General features: G+C 33.0%; 1 protein-coding gene across 2 annotated transcripts in view; it reads right to left on the bottom strand.

Moving 5' to 3' along the window:
• Nucleotides 1–22,340, bottom strand: part of LOC129219426 (14-3-3 protein zeta-like) — a 91,360-nt gene that overhangs the window by 30,804 nt on the left and 38,216 nt on the right. For both annotated transcript variants that reach the window (XM_054853826.1, XM_054853825.1), the window contains one exon: nt 19,398–19,561. In XM_054853826.1, coding sequence (XP_054709801.1) covers nt 19,398–19,561 — 164 coding nt within the window. The remainder of the gene's footprint in view (nt 1–19,397; nt 19,562–22,340) is intronic.

The following is a 22,340-nucleotide window of genomic DNA, read 5'->3' as shown; positions in this document are numbered from 1 at the left end:
GATGATGAAGATGCAGACCCCTCTTACGATCCTTTTGTTGATGTAAATGATAACAAACGTAAATACGAATCAGATTCTACTGGTTCTGAGGGTGATGTTGGACTAGAACCAGAATTTTCTGGTAGAGCTGACAAAGATAATCATATTGAAGGTATAAAATAAGTATATGAAGTAGTTTACTTTCAATAACTTTTTTTAAAAAATATTGATTAAAAAAAATAATAAAAACAAATCAATTAAAATTTTCCCAACAACTCTAATACCGTTTTTCCTCTTAGTTTAGGGGACGAAAATTCTGATGATAATAATTACAACAACGATGATCTGAGGACATCCACCAACTCTCACTGCTTAGTACCAGCCAATGAAGCTGAAGGGCTACCTGAAGCCATACCAAGAAGAAAACGACAAAAAGGGGTGATAAGTAGAGAGGAAGAAATGAAAAAGAAGGAACAAGGCTTGTCATACAGGAATCGGAAAGGTACGCTAATACCCGCAAAAATTTTTTCTCCTAGAGCAGAGTGCTGCAAACTCAAGAAATGCAATGAGAAATGTCCACCTGAAGCCCAGAAAGAGCTCAATGCCCAGTTTAAATTAAAATCGAAGTTTGCTAAACATGAAATTCTTTGTGGTAGGATTTCAGTTTCAAAGAAAGCTGTCGAAAGGAAAAGAGGAGGGAATAAGAACAGACAGATTTCTGTATCCTATTCAGTTATATGGAGCTCCAAAAAATCGAAGTATGTAAAGATTTTTTTTGTAATGTCCACGGGATCACACCACGTCAGGTCGACACTCTTATAGTAAAACTCAAAAATAGTTCAACTGGCATGGTGGTCAGTGACCGCAGAGGTCAGCATACGCCTACAAATAAATTGACAGAGGAACGAGAGGAAATAAGACGTTTTATCCATTCGTACCCAAGAAACATTAGCTATTATTCCAGAAGAGAGACATCTGAAAAGATTTACCTTCCCAGTCACCTTACAATAAAAAAAATGCACGAAGAATACAAAACATCGTGTTTATAGGTTAATAGTGATGCTAAGGTGGCTTGTTATGATGTCTTCAGAAGTGTTTTCAAAACCACTAGTTTAAAGTTTAAGCAACCATACAGAGATACATGTAAGAAATGTGATGAATTCAAAGCTAAGAAAAAATTTTGTACCAATCTAGAGGAACGAGAACGTTTGTCCTTGCTTCATGATGAACATATTGCTCAGGCTGAAATGGGATATGAAAGTAAGAGGAAGGATAAGGAGTTAGCTACTAACAATCCAGGTGAAAGAGTATTAGTATTCGACTTGCAGCAAGTGCTTCCAACACCATATCTGTCTACCAACATTGCTTACTACAAAAGGTTATTATCTACCTACAATCTCACAGTGCGTGACTGCTCACATGTTCAAGAAACACACTGTTTCATGTGGCACGAGGCGATTGGAGGTCGTGGATCAGATCAAATTGCTTCCTGTGTGTTCAGAAAAATCACGATGTTGCCCGACAATATATCTCATGTAACAACATACTCCGACACATGTGGTGGCCAAAATAGAAACATTCACATGGCCATAATGTTCAGTTTTGTAATCCTAAAGAAACCTTCAATCTCTGTGATTGATCGAAAATTTCTATTACCTGCCCACACAAGATTGGAGTGTGATAGTGACCATGCCAGGATTGAAAGGGCAAAGAAACAAGCAGAGCACGCAGCCATAATGACTCCAAGGGACTGGTACTCCTTCGTACGACTAGTATCCAGTAAACAGAGTAGACGAAAAGAAGGAAAAAGTTTTCATGTGACTCCCATGGCCAACTCGGATTTTCTCGCTTTCTCCAAACTTTTGGAAAAAGAGGGGGTTTTGGTAAAAAGAACTATTAATTTAAACGGGGAAAAGGTGGAGTGGATGAAGATAAAATGGTTGCGCTATGAATCAACTTTTGGGGTTATTAAATATAAATACACCCTGGACGATGCATCGGAATTTCAGGTTGTAGATTTCAGGAGACAAAAAAGAGGAAGGCCACTGTCATTAGATTCAATCACCATCCCGCTCTCTTATGCTGGACCACTGCCAATTAACCCTTTGAAAAAGAACGACTTATTGTCAATTATTTCACTGGTAGATGAAGACTGACACGATTTTTATAAAAACCTGCGAACTAGTGATGATGCTGCAGAATTTGACGAGGTTGAAGACATTGTAACGGCTGAAAATGAAACCATGTAAAATTGCATTTATTGTTATCTTAATTTGATCAATAAAACATTAAATTTAATAAGTGTAGATTCTATAACCCTTCTATAACATTATACAATACCATGTAGATAGTGAGAAAATTGAGAAAACAGGAGGTGGCAACAAGTGGTAAGTCAGGAAACCCCTGGGAAACAGCTGTTATTAATTAGGTTACAGCAATATTTTCTATGTGCACTGACTGTAAGTATTACCCAACTATCTTGCATAAATATTGGTAATACGTTTACTTATGTAAAACATTTTCCTGATTTTTCATGACATCTTGAATTTAAAAATTGACGTCCCGTAAAATTTAAAAAAAGTGACTTATAACATTTTGTCATCTGAGCACAGAAATAATCTTATTGCATTTCAATAGCACCAATGCTTCAAAACTGTCAGGTTTCATTCTCTGAGAAGTAAAATTTTTCAGCAATGCCGAACAAATGCTCTACCTGAGCAGATGATGCACGAAGGTGCAAGTTTACTAAAGAATGGGTACACATGAATGTTTGATCACCAGTATTTTACGGGATCAATATCATGCCCATTTGGTGTGCTGGTTTCGTAAGCTTTTAGTTTGCTTTCAATTTTTTTTTATAAAATAATTATCACTTTCGGAAGTGTGGGCAGGTTTTTCCAAAAATGCAATGTTTTTTTTAAAGGCAATTTTAGTGACACATCTTCTGTGAATGAAAGAAAAAAACACCAAAATGTATATACATAACTGCTTTTTAACACTTTCTCAAACCGAAAACATATGCTTGTACCTTTCATATTGTTATCTTGCTGAGGCAGTAGCTTTGCTTGTTTGCCTGTCATTGAGTGATAAAAAGGAAAATTGATGACCAAACCTTAAAACCCCGGGAGAAGAGACGTTCCTGCAGGTTCCCCGTCAAATGGCACCTACAGAGTACAAACGATTCACGATACGGCTCGTTTATGAACCTCATTTTGTGAGTAGTGCCTTAAGGCCCTCCTTTCTATGTTTCTATTGAAGTTTTATCTTCTCCTTTGTCCGGATCCCATCTCCTTTATACCATGGTAGAATCTCGGCTAACAAGTTTTCACTTGCAGAAAGTCAGGACTACACGATTACAAGTCCAAATTATGATTATTCAAATTTAGATTACAGTTACGATTATGCAAGAAACAGTAGATTAAAATTACAATTACAAGATTATGAGTGGTTCATTGCAAGATTGTGATTATGATTACACAAAAATGTAATCTATTACGCAGATTACGATTACTTAATCGGCGATTACTCCAAGCCTGAATGGTACTAATCTATCTCAATATATCTTAAGCAAGGGTGGATTCAGAGGAGGGTCAAGAGTCAGCTGACCACCCCCGTGACAAAATTTTTCCATTGTGATTATTATCAAACAATTTTTTGATCCAAAAAATAAAACACGAAATCAATGTTAATTTTTTTTTTTTTTGCTTGGTTCTGTAAGGTATTTATTCCCAGCGCATCATAATGCAAAGGATTTACTAGGTTCGTTTATGGATCCATTGCTATTAGGAACAGATAGTAACTATTATCAATCGGATAAAAACGATTAAACTAACAATGAATCATTACTTTTCTAATTGTTTTAGTGACATTCTTGCCTTGTTTTCATATCTTGAGCTTGATTTGTGAGGATGTGTGTGGTTATTCTTAATGCATTAATTATTCCTATAAACTAGATTTATTGTTTTTTTTTTTATTTGTAGTACTGTATTAGTTGCACGTCCATTCTTTGACTTTTATTGTTTGCAATCATTTCATATCTTTTTCCATTTCTAATTTTTAATTTAATCTATTGTCTTACCTTTGTCATTGTTGGTGTTAATTTCTACATAGGGAGATTTTACATAATTATTTGCACTAGTTGATGTAATTGTTTTTGTGCTGATAAATACTTTTATTGTTTCTTTATAACATTAATACTTTTATAGTATACTACGTTTATAGTTTCCTCTAAAAATGTAGCTAGAACATACTTCTATCATAGCAGATGGTAGTAATTTAGCAACATATACTACTCAGGGTCAGTTCCCGAGAGGTTCACGTTGCAAAATATTTTCGTATCTCACACTGTCACAATTGGAGGACTAGGATGATCCTGAGTAGTATGAGCGACAAGGCAAGCTTTCTTGTGATGCCTTTTTCAGATTTATCAAAAGGAATAATGGTTAAACAAGAGTTTCTACAAATAACAGCTTGAGAGATTTCATTTTCGTTTAATAAATTAAAATACACGAATTAAATTTTTTTCGTTTGTTTAAAAGTTTAAAACACCGAACAAACGGCAATCGCCCCCGTTTCCTATTTAGAGTCTCTCGCCAGATGGCATGTTGGTTACTTTCAGCTCAATTTTGAGTTTTTTGTTCATTTTCAAAAGAAGATTCATCTCTAATGAGCTTAACCAAGGGTCTGGCCAGAGGATATTTGGGTCCGTTAACGGACCCTTCACAAAAATCCGATCAACCAAAACGAACCTTTCAAAATCCCGATCAAACAAAACGGACCCTTCACAAAATTCTGATAAACAAGATCGGATCTTTCACAAATTGTTTATTGAAAGAGCAAAAGCAAAATAATGCATATTTCTGTGTATAAACCATATTTCTGTGTATAAACCGATAATTTTTGGAGCCTTTTTTGAAGTCAAATTAGAGGGATCAGCTTATACCAAATCGGCTAATTTTGAAAAAAAAAAAAAAATCGGCACTCTTGCGATGCTCCTGCAAGTGATAAGTAATTGCTACTGCCAAATAAATATAATGGTTGTTTGTTTTATCACAGCTAATTAGCAGCGGTGTTGTTGTAAACTTTTCTGAAAAGGAATTGGTAAGCACTTTTCAGCCCCCGCTCATGATTTAATAAACAATAATAATATATATCTGCGAAATGAACTTAGAACTGCAAAGGGATAAATAGTAAGAGTGGGGAAAAAATATGATCTTTTCAGATAGGGTTACCAACTTCAAAATTATCACCACTTAGCAGCGTCTGGCGTTAAACCTTTATAATGACTTGATTAGAAAATATTCTTATCATTTTACCAGCTTGTCAATCAGGGTTCGCGTTTACGCGCTATAGCGGGTTTTTTACGCAAATTCGCGGGAAAGGGACGCAACTTCCGCGAAAATTCGGGTCCTAGGGACCCAGAACACCCAAAAGATAAAAACCAGAAAAAAAATTGTGGAAAGGGTCATTTTAATCCTTTTCTGTTGATTTTCCTGGTCATTGAAGCTTAAAAGCATTCACTAGATAGATATTCAGCATTTTCCACATTTTTTTTTCTGGTTTTTATCTTTTGGGTGTTTTGGGTCCCTAGGACCCGAATTTTCGCGGAAGTTGCGTCCCTTTCCCACGAATTTGCGTAAAAAACCCGCTATAGCGCGTAAACACGAACCCTGACGATTATATACCTGTATAGACGAGTTTTTAAGCTTATATACATGTATGCCTACAGAATAAATCCAAGCTCTTGGGTAAAAATCTAAGGAGTGTGAGAGGGGAGAATAAGAAGAAAGAATTATAAGGAACTTACGTTAGCTGACGCGCTACATGCACACAACGCCAGAGACTGATGAATGCAAACAAATCGCAATTTTGTTACACAAAGATGATTTTACCCAACATTTTAGTTTTTAAGAAATATTTAGAGCAGTTGTTAAAAGTTACGGCCTGTAGTCGCAACAAAGGCGCAGTGAGAAATGGAACTTTTTCATAAGTCTCGTTATTACAACAGAGAGTGCTTTGTGATTGCGACGCACATGTATTATAGCTGCAGGCCAAAAATTTCATCAATCGCATTAAAACTTTCTTGAGACCTAAAATGTTGTGTAAAATTTTCCGTGTGCAGGGTTCGCGTTTACGCGCTATAGCAGGTTTTTTACGCAAATTCGCGGGAAAGGGACGCAACTTCCGCGAAAATTCGGGTCCTAGGGACCCAGAACACCCAAAAGATAAAAACCAGAAAAAAAAATTGTGGAAAATGCTGAAGATCTATCTAGTGAATGCTTTTAAGCTTCAATGACCAGGAGAATCAACAGAAAAGTGTTAGCTTTAAAAGCTATGTGCAGTATTTTTCCGTGGATCTTACGTCTAATAAGTAATAGACATGAACCAATTTTTTGAGTCAAGAGACGACCTCTATTTTATTTCAACATATATATAAAAAGGTAATTTACATAAAATTTAAATAAAGAGTAAAATAGTGTTGCCACTCTTTGGCTATATAACAAATGTAAATTAAATTAGGATGGAGCTGTGAAAATAGTTAGTGGTCTAACATATCCCCCTCATTTACAGAAGTCCATTAACTGTTGCACAGTTAAACATTTAGTCAAGCAATCAGCTAAATTGTTCTTTCCATTAACATGAATTAACTCAAATTTCCCATCTTTTAAATTTTCTTTAACGAAAAAATATTTAATGTCTATATGTTTAGTTCTTTTATTTTCCACAAAATTCTTAGAAAAATAAATAGCACTTTTGCTATCGCAATAAACTGTCGGCTTTTGAAAAATAACTCCTAAATTTCTACAATCTTTTAAGATTCGTGAAAGCCAGATTATTTCTTTTACTACATCTGAAATAGCAATAAATTCAGATTCCATGCTGGAAAGAGCAACTGTGGCTTGTTTTGACGATAACCAAGATATTGGAACTCCGTCTAACGTAACTAAAAACCCACTTACTGATTTTCGATCATCTCGATCTGAAGACCAACTTGCATCTACGTATGCTTCAACATTAGAATTACTAGCTTTAGATAAGTCCAAGCAATACTCTTTAGTATTTATAACATAATTTAAAACTTGACAACATTTTCCAGTGAATTTTGGAAGGAGAATTACAATACTTAGATAGTAAAGATACATGAAACATAATATCAGGCCTAGTTCTCGTGGCTAAAAACAAAAGACTACCAACTAAAGATCTATAAGGCACATTTTGAATTTCTTCCCCCTCTGCACATTTTTGTACAATTACACCGGGGTTTAACGGAACTTTTACATTTTCCTTTCGAAACTGATTGAAAACAGAATCTAACTTTTCAATGTAAGATTTCTGATGAATCAGTAAATGACCATCATCCATACATTCGAATTCAACCCCTAAGAATTTTGAAATTGCCCCTAAATTTTTTATATCAAACTTTGATTTTATTAAATCAATTGCACGATTCAATAAATCGTCATTTAAAGCAAATACCGCTAAATCATCGACATACAACAAAATTATAACTTTCCAATTTAAATGAAAAACACAATTACAACTCGACAGCTTTTCGAAATGTAATTCCAAAAATACTCTATTTAATTCATGAAACCACTCGCGCCCTGATTGATGTAGGCCATACAACGCCTTTTTAAGTTTCATAACATGATTTTCTTTACCCCTCGTTACAAAACCTTTTGGTTGTTCCAAATATATGGTTTCTGTTAAATTTCCGTACAGATACGCACATTTAATGTCCAGATGAGCATGTCTCCAACTTTTTAAGGCGACCAGAATTGTAAAGAAAAATCTAACTAATGTAAAGCTAATTACTGGCGAAAAAGTATCAAAAAAATTTATTCCTTCTGTTTGCCTAAAACCGAGTGCAACCAACCTTGAACGATATATCCTAATTGATTTATTAGTATCTGTTTTTAAATTGTACACCCATTTACAACCCAAAACTTTTGTGGCTTCCTTTCTCGGAACCAACTCGTAAACACCGCGAGATTTTAACATATTTATCTCTTCAATCATAGCTTTGAGCCATTCATTTCTTTCTGAACAGTTTTGAGATTCTTCAAATGTTAAAGGAATTTTAACTTCCGCACAATGAATTTCAACCTCGCTATCACTCGAATGTTCAGCATTATCACTACTAAGAATTTCTTCATTTAAATCTTTCTTTGAAAAATCAAAATCTTTGGAATTAAAGGGAATGTCATTATTTTTGCAATAATTTTCGACTTCTTTTAGACTTCCAAGTCGAATTTTAGGCTCAGGATAGTAATAAATGTCTTTTCGACCTTCAGATTTACCTCTATTTCTAGTTTTTACTTTCCTTTCCCAGTTTATTCTTTTTATCCCACTAGTTTCACCTTTATCTGGAATATCCAAGGAAATTTGAGTTTCCTCATCCGAGAAATCACTTTCTGAATTTAAAATTGACGCCGTAATAACAGTTTCTTTTCGCTTAGATTCAGTTTCATATCTATGTTTACTTTCGTCAAATTTTACATGCTTAGTTTCAAATACATTTCGCGTACCTGGTTCCCATATCCTATATCCATATGTTTTTACTGCATAACCTACCAATATACCGATTCCAGCATTTGGTTCGAATTTACTTCGTCGTTCTTTTGGAATATGGTAATACGCGGTACTTCCTATAGTTTTCAAGTGTCTTACCGAGAACTTTTTATTGCCCCAAATGTTTAGTGGTGCTACATTTCCTAAACTTTTATGCGGAAACCTATTTTTCAAATAGTTTTGCGTATGAGCTAATTCAGCCCACAATGATTTTGGTAAATTAGTTTCACTTAACACTGCTCTAACACCTTCAATAATTGACCTGTTCAGACGTTCCGCTGTCCCGTTCATTTCTGCGGAATAAATATTAGTACGTTCAATTTTAATACCTTCAGACTTTAAATGATCTTCAAAATATTTAGCACAAAACTCAAGCCCATTATCAGTTCTAATGCGCTTAATCCTTTTGTCAAACTGTCTTTCCGCTTCTGCTTGAAATATTTTAAAATATTTAAACGCTTCATTTTTATGCTTAAGGAAATAAATATTGGCATATCGAGAATAATCATCTACAATACTTAAAAAATAACGCGAACCTGCTAAAGATTTTACCGCAGTTGGGCCAAATAAATCTAAATGAAGTAGTTCCAAAACACTATTAGTAGTAATTTTATTTATACTTTTAAAACTAGCTCTAGTGGACTTTGAAATTTGACAAGTGTCACAAATTTCAATCTTACCACTTAAGTTTTCTAAACCGTAAACATTTTCAGATTTACTGAAGCTCTTTAAAGCTTGAGCATTTTGATGCCCATATCTCTTATGCATTAACATAATTGAGTTTTTCTCAGTAATACAAATTTCAGAAGTTTTTACACTTGAATTTGCTTTTAAAATGTAAAAATTATTTACCAAAGGTGCTTCTACGAAAAATTGACCGTTCGGTTTTCTTATTACAGCTTTACTGTTTTTAATTTTTAATGAAAAACCAGCTTTGTCAATTAATCTACCAGAAATCAAGTTTCGCGACATATTTGGAGTGTACATTACATTTTTCAGTAAAAGAGTTTTATTACCTGACTTTTGTATAATCTCCAAAGAGATGTCCCCCGAACCACAAATATTTGTTGTTCCTTCCGCAATTACAGCTTTTGAGTTAGGAAAACTTTTAAAGTCTTGAAATAGTTCTAAATCAGCACAGAAATGTTCTGTTGCGGCAGAATCTACCGCGAATTCAACAGTTTTTGTATTTGCTGTCATTGCTCCGGCGAGAAAAGAACTTGCATCTCCGTCCTTCTTTCGGAAATTGGAATTTTGGACTTTCTTTAGTTTTCCGCGATTTTCCGTAACCATATCTTGTTGACCTTTATGTTGTTCACGCTTCCAGTTGTTGTAGTTAGAATTATTTTTCCTTTTTGGACAGTTCCTAGAGTAGTGCCCTTCTTCTCCGCAAGCGAAACACACATTTTTTCTGTGTCTGTCGAAAACAAATGCAGTTTGCGGGAATGTTGAAGTTTCTTTTGGATTCTCCCTATGCTGAAGTCTATCAAATTCAGATATTAAGGCTTTTCGCACATTTTCAGAGGTAAAACTTTCATCACTCAGTTGATACAGTTGAATTACAACATTGTCATACTTCGGAGGTAAATTACACAGCATCTGATACGCTATTTCGTCATCTTCCACTTTTCTTCCGGCAGATTCCAAGTCTTTTGCAGCTCGAAAAATGCGGCCGATAAAAACAGAAATATTTTCGTCTTCTTTTAAATTTAGTTTCGTGAATTCCGAACGCAAAGCGGCAATTCTAGCTCGAGTTGTAGGTTCGAACACTTTGCATAACGAGTCCCATGCTTCTTTTGCACTAGTCGAGTCGATGACCAAATTTTTCAGTTCCTCGTCCACAAGCAGGCAAATTGTTGACATTGCTTTAGAATCGCGTCTTTTCCAAGATTTCGTTTCTTTTTCGTCAGCACCTTTTGCCAGAGTCTCCGTACCGTCTACTACGCTAAACACATCATAGTTCGTTAATAACATCTTAACATTGAACTTCCAACTTTTATAGTTGTCTCTGTTTAGCTTCTGAAACTTAAATACGCCACTTTCCTCAGCGTGCGCCATTGTTACCCAGTAATGGATAGAAGTTATTTCTCACTGCGCTATTTCCAAACTCAAACATTTTAGGTTTAAACAACACTCTGCTGCCATTTTGTTAGCTTTAAAAGCTATGTGCAGTATTTTTCCGTGGATCTTACGTCTAATAAGTAATAGACATGAACCAATTTTTTGAGTCAAGAGACGACCTCTATTTTATTTCAACATATATATAAAAAGGTAATTTACATAAAATTTAAATAAAGAGTAAAATAGTGTTGCCACTCTTTGGCTATATAACAAATGTAAATTAAATTAGGATGGAGCTGTGAAAATAGTTAGTGGTCTAACAAAAAGGATTAAAATGACCCTATCTCTGTATCAGCTATTCAAACACACCCCTACTGTTGACCAGTCAATGGAATTTTAGTGATAAGACTGGAGCTTACAGTGACCTCCTGGGCAGAGCTCAAGGAGCAAAATATTGCAAGTTCATAAATAGCCCATTGTACTGTATTCTAAGAATAAGTTCTCCCTTAACTTTTATCTTGGGGGAAATTCCTGAAAACAACAATAAAGATCAAAAGTAAGAGTGGTTTCAATGCAATCTTCAGGATTGATACAGGACAACTGAGTAGTAAAAGCTTATCTATTTTGCATTCACCTAACCAGAATTACTTTTGAAAATTATTATCTTGCATCCTCAATAAAAGGATAGGTGAAAAAAAAATGGCGAACATTTTCCCGATCGCGCAAAACACAAAGTTCCGAACTTAACATTTTTCTTGTTAAATTACTTATGAATATGAATTTTATACAAAAGCACTTTAACCTTGTTCATTTTCTAGTAATTCACCTATTTCTGAGGGGCTATTTTTATTTGGACTTGCAAAAGTCACGTATTAATCGATCGCGCCATTTTGAAAATGGCGAAATTTTAAAAGTAGCACCAAAGCCAACACAGATATTTTAAAAGAGTCACAATGAAGTCAAATTTTCTAATTTAAGATTGCAAATGAGCAATTTTCATACTCATGTGAGAAAATGTTTCGTTTTTGCGATCGCGATTTTTGCGTTGTGTTAATTCGCTTGCGATTTTTTTCTATTTCTATGAAATTGCCATTGATAATTGATGGAGGGGGGGGGGGTCTAGTTGCTTTTTTTCACCTAGAAAAATGTTTATGAAAGCAAAGGTTAAGGGAGTGCTTTCTGCTTGATCAATCAAAGGCATTTATTTTTTATCTCATGGTAAAATCCAACTTTAAAGTAAATTTTGAGTTTACCTCATTGTAACTGACTAAATAGTTTCTCAAATAACTAAATCTTGCAAGTGTATTATTTGAACATATGATAATCACAGAAAAAAAGGGCAAAATTAACCAATTTATTTTATTTCATACCTTTTTCAAATAACTATGTGGATAGTTTCTTTTCCCTAAGTATAAATAGTTGTATATTATTCAATTATGTGCTAAGATTTTCTGTTTAAAATTTAAGGGACTCATTTTTTCCGCCAAAGGACCCAAATCTATTTCATTAATGGGTCCTTGGGACCCAAGTTACGGATAGTTGAGCGCGAACACTGTCAATATTTGCGTTTTTGCGGTGTGGTGCGATGTTTAATTGTTATTTTGGGAGAAAATTATATGGGTTTTGATTTTTCGATGCTAACAAGGATGATTAACTTTAAATAAACTTTTTACCGTTTTTTTTATCTTTAGATGTCTACATTTTGAAAAATGCAATCTTTTAACATCCGATATGAGAATCATATTTTGTTCTTTTTTCAAGCTAACTTCGCTTTATTAGGATGCAAATAAATGACAAGTCTCTTTATTTTTGTTGGAACTCTGATTTCAAGTTTTTAAAGCAAAATTCCATTTTCTGTTATTAGTCAAAAATTAAAATCCAGAATAGATGGTTTTTTTTTGCGTCAACTGTGTCCACAAATATTAATGAAATGTTTATCATAGGACCCTAAAATGCAATTTTAAATTAATTTTATCAAAAATATTTCTTTTACAAGCCGTTTTTATACTTTTGATGCCTTCACTTTGAGAATTGCGATCTCTTTGCATCCGCTATGGGAATCCGATTTTTCGCATTTTTAATGTTTATTACGCTTTGTTAAGAGGTAAACAATTAAAATATTTTTATTTTTGTTAAAATCACGGAATTTAAGTTTTAAACGAAATTCTGTGCTTTTTAAGAGTATCGTGGGTCAAAAAGTTGAATGCTGAACCCTATTCTGAATTTTATTTTAATTTATTTTTTTGTTACAGTTATTTTAAATACTGTACAGAAATATTTCTAGTATAATTTAACATAATGTAGAATGGTAGATAAATATTGATACTTGAGAAAGCGATGCCCCCCCCCACCTAATATCAGATAAACACTCAAGAACGATTTTTTCGACATAGAAGAGTAAAACACTCAACTTTAAGTTTAATTGATGCAGTTTGTGCCATCTCTAAATTCTAAAATTTCGTTTTAGCAAAAAAAAAAATTTTTTTTTTGTGAAATTATTTGATTTTTCAAAATTCATTTTTCACAAAATTATTCGATTTTTCACAAAAAACGGACCCTGTGAAAAATCCTGGACAGACCCCTGTTAACATCTTTTCAGAGCACTCTTCTTCCTCAAATTGCATCTCGTGTGAACCCTTATATCTCTGTTCTAATTAATTCAGAGAATTGGAATGAGCTCTAAAGTGTTGTGTGTGCTTTCTCCAAGTGTTTCACAGCTGTAATCTCATATTCAAAGCTTACGTTAATGTGACCAGCCTGTCTGCCTAAAGAACTATAAGACTTATGATCAAAATTTGAAAGAATATGATCCATGGCGCAGTTTGCGTCATTGAAAAATTTAGGAATGAAGGGAGAATAATTTGAAAGGGTTTTGGTCTCATTTTAAGGGGGGGGGGCAGGAGCCCTATGGCTTATGAGGCATGCACCACCACCTTTGGGGAAATGGGCACCCCTGCTTAACTGATACTTTTTAACACTGGAAATTGAACTTGACCTTCCTTACAAAAATTTCTGGATCTGCCCCTGATCTTAAGTAATCAAGCAAATTAGGTAACATATAAAGTTTTGGTTGAAATAAGCTTTTTGGACTATTTTGAAATGCAAAAGACTAATAAAGAATGATAATTAAAAAACTATAAAACAGCTAATTGTTTTCCTTTTTTACATGTAATTTTAGAAAAACTTAATTGAGCTACCTTGTATATTTCTGTACCTAAGAGAAAAGCTGCGCAGATTTTAAACAAAAAAAACAAAATAGACCATTTAGCAAACTTGCATAACCTTAAAAAATAGTTTCTAAGTTTATTAAATCTGTAATTTACCTAATTAGCTTTGCTAGTTACTTTGCATTAATTAAATTTTACTCTTCGCAATAATACGTAAAATTTACGAAAACATTGGGAGAAAAAATGAAATTTTTCAAAAACAATTTTTTTTTATTAAAAAAAAAAAACACTTGGTTCACACCACAATTTCAACCAACGTGGTTGAAACCAAACGACCCTGGGTATATTCTAAAAGATTTTTCTTTTTGTTGCACGGGTCATGTTTGGTTTTTGTTCAAGAACTGCAAATCTCGGACAAAATGTCTATTTGATTTGTGTATCGCTGTATCCAATTTAATTTGCAATGAGAATACCCTTGTTGCTTTATCAGGGTTCATACCCTTCAGGGATGAAAAAATTCAAGCACTTTTCAAGAGTCTAAATGTATTTTTCAAGGTTCTTCCCTAAATTCGTACTGTAACTATCGCTTAGTTTTGTAATTTTCATATTCAAAGTACATTTTCAAGAATCGCTTTGATTTAAAAAAGAAAAAAAAAACTATGATTGCAGGGCTCTGAGTGCTTTGAACTTTTATAGAAAAAAAAAACACTTTTGCAGGCATCATGACAGTGAAATGATGTACATAAATTCAACTTAATGAGTTTTTAATTAAACAAAACAAAAGTTATTTTTTAAATAAAACAAGCTAATCTAATGTTAGCATATGTCAAAATAACTTTCAACTGTCAAAAATATAAAAATATTTGTAAGATGCAAAACGATTGAAAGCTCAAACAAGAAGAAAATTTTCGTGAACCAAGTTCAATGTTGGCATGTTTCCCATAAAATAAATTTAAGCTTAATCCATAACAGCTGTAAGAGTGCAATTATCAAAGAAACTGTCCAATCAAATGAAAACATGAAGAAATATTGGTAGTCGCCTTTTTATCAATTAAAAAAAGTATTTAAAAAATTTAAGTATTTGGTACGGATTCAGAAAAGAGAGTTGGAGCAAAGACTGGCAGATAACATAAACAGGAATCCCAAGAGGTTTTTTGCATACGCTAATTCGGGGAAAGTTCGAAATAGTCATATTGGGCCACTGGTTGATGAGCACGGAATTTTAATTCAGGACAATAGTGATATTGCTAATGTTCTTAATAACTTTTTTTCAAGTGTTTTTAACGATAACTGTATCTCAACAGTTGACACCAACAAGACACAAGCTATAGTACAGCTTGAGGACTTTGTATTTTCCAGGGATGACGTTTTACTTCATTTGAAAAAAAATTAAAGAGACGAAGGCTCCGGGGCCAGATAATATTTATCCAAAAATTCTAGTTGAATGTGCAGAAGAATTAGCAGATGTAATCGCAAACATTTTCAATGCTTCTTATAATTCAGGGACAGTGCCAGAGGACTGGAAGCTGGCTAACATTACACCGCTCTTCAAGAAAGGGTCTAAAGGGAGTGCGGGAAATTATAGACCTGTGAGTCTAACTTCGGTGGTTTGCAAAATTTTTGAAACATTGATGAAAATTAAGATAGTAAATTTTCTAGAGACTAATAATCTATTGACTAGTTTTCAGTACGGTTTCAGGAAAGGTAAATCTTGTGCAACTAATTTATTACATTTCTATGACAAAGTTACCATGGCTTTGGACAATAAGAAGCCTGTAGATGTTGTTTACATTGATTTTCAAAAAGCTTTCGATAAGATACCGCATGTTGCTCTACTTAGCAAATTAGCTGATATAGGAATAGGAGGGAAAACTTTCATTTGGGTAAAAAATTGGCTGACCGGAAGGAAACAAAGAGTAGTTGTAAGGGGAAATTATTCTAATAGGAGTGAGGTCTTAAGCGGGGTTCCTCAAGGATCAGTGTTAGGGCCTGTTTTGTTCATTGTCTTTATGAACGATATTCACAAACATATTTCTGGGAACATGAATTGTTTTGCTGATGATGTCAAAGTTATGGGGACTGTAGAAAATGAAGAACAAGCAAATCAGCTGCAAGAGGATCTAGATCATATTACGGAGTGGGCTGATAAATGGGGTATGGCTGTTAATGTTGGGAAATGTCAAGTGCTACATTTAGGGCATGGAAATAAGTGTACAAGTTATTATTTGCAAGGTTCAGTCATTAGTCAGGCAGACAAAGTTACTGATCTGGGGGTCCAAATAAGTCAGGATTTAAAGTTTAGCCAACAGTGCAGCATTGCTAGCAACAAAGCCAATAAGATGCTTGGGTTTATCAATAGATCTATTTCAAATAAATCTAAAGAAGTTCTTCTGCCCTTATATAGAAGTTTGGTAAGACCCCATTTGGAGTATGCTGTTCAGTTTTGGTCTCCTTATCTTAAGAAAGACATTAATGTATTGGAAAGGGTTCAAAGGGGGGCTACAAGGCTAATAAGTGGACTTTCCCACTTAGATTATGATTCCAGGCTTAGAAGGCTAAAAATGTACAGTCTTGAGCAAAGAAGAGATCGAGGGGACATGATTCAGCTGTTTAAATTTATTAAAACGAAAGGTGTTACGGGGCTAAAGTTTAGCACTGAAAACAGGACAAGGGGTCATTGTTTTAAGCTATTTAAATCTCAGGCTAACATGGATATTAGGAAAAATTATTATTTTAGCAGGGTAGTGGAACCTTGGAACATCTTACCGGAAGAGGAGGTAATGAGCAAAGGAGTAGACAGTTTTAAGAGGGCCATTGATCTTCACTGGGGATTGTAAATTGACTAGGACCAGTCTAGCTGGGCCCAGAGCCTGTTGCTGGTCGTCACATTTGTATTTGTATAAAAGTATTGATCAGACTTGAAATTAAAACATAAAGACATTGAGAGAATGGAAAGACAAAACTTTGTTTTTTTTCCATAAATATTTTATAAAGATTTTGAAAAAAAAAAAAGAAATCACAAGGGGAACAAAAATGACAATTTTCCTATGTTATCAGTAGAATTTTCAAACTTTAGCAAAATAAATGAAAGATTTTTAAGTTAAAAAGAGAAGAGATTGAGAAAAAAGAACAAATCCCCCCCCCCCCCCGTTTTTTTTTTTTTTTAAGACTAACAAAAAAAAAAAAAGAAATGAAAGTAACATGCCAAAATATTTCAGAATTTTAAATCAAAATTAAGCACTTTTAAAGGGTCCTTTAACAGGTTACTAATATAAAACACTTTAAAGCACCTGTTAGAACTCTGTTGTTCACTATGATTAGCTTTATATTTATTTTATGACAGGTTCCGTCTCCCTTGCCTACCTACTAAATTTGCCTTTGAATACCATTTGCTGTGTGAGGTACACTTTTTGTGTGCTACTTTTAATGTCTTCATCAGAATTATTCTCAGCAGAAAGTAGTCTGTAGAGTATATCATTCATACCCAATACGAAAATAGTTCAATATTGAATTAACTTTTAACAATCATAACATAGAAATATTACAATCGTTTAGAATAGTTTCACTCTGATGATTTTCATTCAGCTAGCTAAAGGATTGAATGATTAATGCTGTTGAAATAAGAATGAGGAAATTGTCACAGAACAGACGTCTGAGCTGCAGAACAATTCTGTTCAAATGTGAAATTAAAACTATGACAAATTATCTGCAGAAATTTCACTGAAATTTCTGCAGAAACTGCAGATTTTCTTTAGATAGAATTTTGCACAAATTCAGCAGATTTCTTGAAATTAGAAGAAAATCGATTCTCGGAAATTACGATAAATCGGCGGAAAGCTAGCAAAAAATGTTAAATTCGATAAGTCACTGGCAGGAACTATTTACTTTGAACTTAAAGAAATCTGCAGAATATTGCTCAAAATCTGCAGATCTATTTGTTGGAAGATATCTGAAGAAAATCGGCAGTTTCTGGTCTAAATTTTTCCTTGGTTGATCTTCACCACTACAATTTCCTACATAAACTATATTTTGGAAACATGCCAACATTGAAACACCTTCATTGCCAAAAATTGCGTGCCTTGTCCAAAATTTTAATCCTTTTGCATCCTTAGCTTTTGAATTGTTTTAAAATAATACAAGTAGAGGAAACTAGGGTAGTTTCACCCATAGGGAGACGACCCATGATGATTTTTTCCATGAATATTTAGGGAAAATTTTAGTCATATTATTGGTTGATCAAACAGTATTTTGCAGGGATAAGCCATTTCTGAATTAGTGGTTTTTAAGAAATTCAGTGTTAAATGATACTGCACCTTAAAAGTTTGAAGATTTTGGAAATTTTTAAATTTTCATCTCCCGTTGAGGGAAATGAATTTTAAAAGTATGCATGTTTAAATCACTTTTCTAGCTATAATATACAGTAGTTTATAACTTTAATCTAAGTTGTTAAAAATTTAAGGTAAACAAAAAAAAACAAAAAAAAGCTAACTTGGGAGCTTTGACACAAGCTAACTAGGGAGACTTGAACCGAAGACTAATTTGATGATTTTTCAATGAATTTGTATTTTTGAATAGATAACATATTGTGATTTAGGCATAATGATTTGATTTTATAGATATAAGTAGCTAAGAATTTAAGGTAAACAAGAGAAAGCTACTTAGAGGGCTTTAAAACTAGCTACTTGACCCAAAGAATAATTTGATGTTTTTTCAATGAATTTTTGTTTACAAGTAGCTAAATTAATGTGATTTAGACCTTAATGATTTGCTTTTATCTAAGCAATAACTTAATATTGATAATATGAAAGGGGATTTTTTTTAGCTTAATGAATAACTAAAATATTTTGGTCCAATAAATTGTTTTCATTTGACTGATAACCAAAATACGAATGATTTTTAAGCTGAATGATTTGTTTCTTCATAAAATATCTGAAATATTGTTTAGGTATTAGCTGATAAAGTTTTGAATTACACTTTGCTTTTCTGCTGATGTGCAAAAAGAGTAATTTAAAAAAAATCTGCAACACTTCACCCAAAGAGTGAACATTTGTTTATTTACTTATTAAAGCAAAAAACACCATCAAACCTGCCCTTTTACTTCAATATCTAGAGTCTTCTTGCATTCATAGGGGGTTCATGTCTCCCAAGGTGTTGGGTGAAGTCTCCTAGCTCTAGGGACACTTGACCCATTTGCAGACTTGATGGATACAATTCTTTTGTATCTTTTGTACTTAGAATTATGCTACTATTTTTAGTCTTAATCATGCACAAAATGGAAAACTATATATATTTTTAATTTCCTTCTAACTATTCTACAAAAAAAAGGGAAAATAAAAAAAAAAGTGGGTTAAATCTCCCTAGTTCCTTTATATTTTTTAAAACTTTGCTGTCTATTCGGAAAATACTCATCAAAAGCTTCACTCAAACGTTTTTATTGATTTCCAAGTGATTAATTTAAATTTAAAAAAAGAAAGCAAGTTTTGCTGTGGAACCTTGTTTGATTTCATCGGAATCTCATGGAACACAATTTAAGAAATACTGGACGAAGGGAATTTTATATCAGTTAAAAGTTTCAAAGATTTTAGAGAGAAGAAATTAGAAATATTTAATTTGAAATACCTGTTTAGCAAGTTGGCATGCTTTGTCAGGTGACGTCAAAATTTCAAAATAAAATACTGAGAAATTTAGTGCCAAACCAAGTCGAATTGGATGTGTTGGTTGCATCTGACTTTTGCTAATATCAAATGCTTCTTGATAAGCCTTTTGAGATTCATCCACAACATCTAATAAATGAAAATCATAATATTAAAACCTTGTTGAGCTAGATACATATAAAAGTTTTGCAATGGCTTGAAAACTGCATGAAGCGTATAAGAAAGTACAACAAAACAGAGTTCAAGTGACAGTAGCGACATATAAAAAAGCATGAGAGAAAAACTAAGGTTTTAGTTATTAATACTTTTTTTTAAGACTAATTTGCTGAATGCAAATGCTTGAAGTTTGGCATAAATCTATATTGGGCCATTCCACAGAAAACTAGTTTTTCTCGCATGCGACGCTTCATACATTTCAATAAAAATAATTTAAAATGGTAATGAGCAAAATTTTTTTGCTTAGGAAATCACAAACGCATGTGATTTCTTAGGCAAAAAATTTCGCCATTACATTTTAAAATGATTTCTTTTTTATGAAATGTAAGAACCATCACGTGCAAAACAAAACGACCATTTTCAATGGAACATTTCTTTCATCATTACTATATTAATAGAGCAAAAATATTAAATAATGCATACAGCGAACTACAGAAGTCGACTTTGGATGTCCCGCACATGATGCATGCAAATCAAGTTATTTAATAAAAATACTGCATCAGGAGTATCTTTGTATCAAATGTAAAGATAAAACAAATGTGCTCACTCCTGTTTAGTTGAAACATTAAGATACATAACAAAATGGGGAAATTATACAGTCAAATTGTTTCGCATGTGACGGTGGAATGGGTTAAAGATTTGGTTAAGTAAACTGAGCAGTCTTCAGACACACCTGAAAACTGAATTTATACTAGATATATTCAAGCTAAGCAGCTAGAATATAAAAATACACAATATAAAATTAGGCATCAGATACAATAGAAGCAGTAACATTTTAATATGCCAACATTTATTTTGAACAAATATATGCACGATCAGGCAAAAAAGAGGAAAGGAAACGGATTCCAATTCTTACAACTTCAACAGCACATTAGTTTTGCATATATAGGATTTCTCAGTTCTATTTTTTTGGCTTTCAAACAAGAACGACACATTGTTGCCTCAGAACAAGAGTAAGTTATCTTGCTGTTACTCTGAGGTGCCGATATATTATTGACTGAATTTTATACACAATACAATTACTCCTGTTGGAAAATAAAAACAAAATTTTAGTTGCAATAAATATTTGAGAATTAGGTGCATTTAGAAACAATAGTGGCTGCATTAAAAGTACCTGATTTTTTTTTTTTTTTTTGGATGAAATAATGCACATACAGGTGATTTTTTTTAATCAATCAGCAGTATTCTTCTGGTTAACAGTTACAGTGGACTCAATTCAACTCACGCAAAATGGATACAACGCAAGTTTTTTAGAAATAAAGTGCTGGCCTAAGCATTTATGATTATAACTTAGCACTTTTACTTCGCATTGTCTACTGTTTTGGAAATAGATAATGTGGTCATAGTCAATAATAAATGTTAAAAAAGGATTACTACTCAATTACTGCAATGCTTTAAATTTACACTTGCTTATCACATACAAGCATTCTCTGTAAAACCTTTCTGCCTCTTTCAAAAGAATGAGGCAATTTCAATTCAAATATTTATTAAGTTTTACTATGGAATTTTTTCTTCATTAAATCTTAGTTTGAAAGCAAACTTAATTAAAAAATATACTTATTAAAATATAAACACTACATGTAGTACAAAGTTACTACAAATGGTAAACAGCAACAGCAGAGTCGGCTTATTAGAATATTGGTAGAAAGAATAGCTTACTCTTAATCTGATAAGCTTTCATGTACTAAACTTTCATAATTTGTCATTTTGATCCTGAGATAAAGGAATATCCTAAAAATTAGAATAGTTCTTTGGGGGCAAATTGGCTACTTCATTAAGAGAGCTTGACCTCATTAGCAGAAATTGTGAGATGCGAGATGTGCGTCACAGCAACCCGCAGATAATTTTACAAAAGAATAAAAGGAAGAAAAAATCGGAAAGGCAATGCTCCAGCATTTCAGCTAGAAACAATTCCCAAAATAGAAGTAGGCAAGATGCTTAAGTGCCTAAGTTTTCAAAAACAGAGCAGAATTGGATTTTTTATTTAACTGCAAACTTAATGAAAATAACTTAAACGTGCTGCAAATAGTTTTTTTTTTTAAATAATTTTCTTGAGAAATGTAATTCTCACTGCTCCCTCCTCTTATCCTCATTGCTTTGGACGCAAAAATGCTAAAAACTTTTCAACTAAAATGTAGCCTTCATGAGGATTTTTATTCATTTATTTTATTTTTGCAACAAATTCTGAAATCTATAGTATCTTAATTTTTGGCGTAGCTGTCATGTTTGGTCATTCACAAGATGTTGGTAAATAAGACTCTTTAAGTGCCTACGTTTTCATAAATGGAATTGGATGTTTATTGCAATGCAAACTATAGAAAATTATACAAAATACCATTTTTTCGGATAATTCTTAATTATTACCATGAAAAACGCAAAATTTTATCTTTAGAATATCAACTTACCTTCATTTCTTTTGAGGCTAATGTACTAAAAACCGACTACTTCATCTAAATAGTAGTTTTTTTAGAATTTTGAATTTATTACTACTTTTATGTAACAAATTCAAAAATTTCTTTATAATCATGAATTTTTCATAAAGACATATTGTTTGGTCATTCACAAGATGGAAGCAGACGAGACTATTACTTGCCTTAGTTTCCAAAATCAGAACTGGAACTTTAACTCAATACAAACTATTGAAAACATAAAATGTTCAATAAAGTGTTTTTTTTAATTATTTTCATGAAAA

This window comes from Uloborus diversus, chromosome 3 (genome assembly GCF_026930045.1).
Source record: "Uloborus diversus isolate 005 chromosome 3, Udiv.v.3.1, whole genome shotgun sequence".
NCBI classification, from domain to species: Eukaryota; Metazoa; Arthropoda; class Arachnida; order Araneae; family Uloboridae; genus Uloborus; species Uloborus diversus.
The sequence above is the reverse complement of the archived record's forward strand: the minus strand, read 5'-3'. Positions and strand labels throughout refer to the sequence as shown.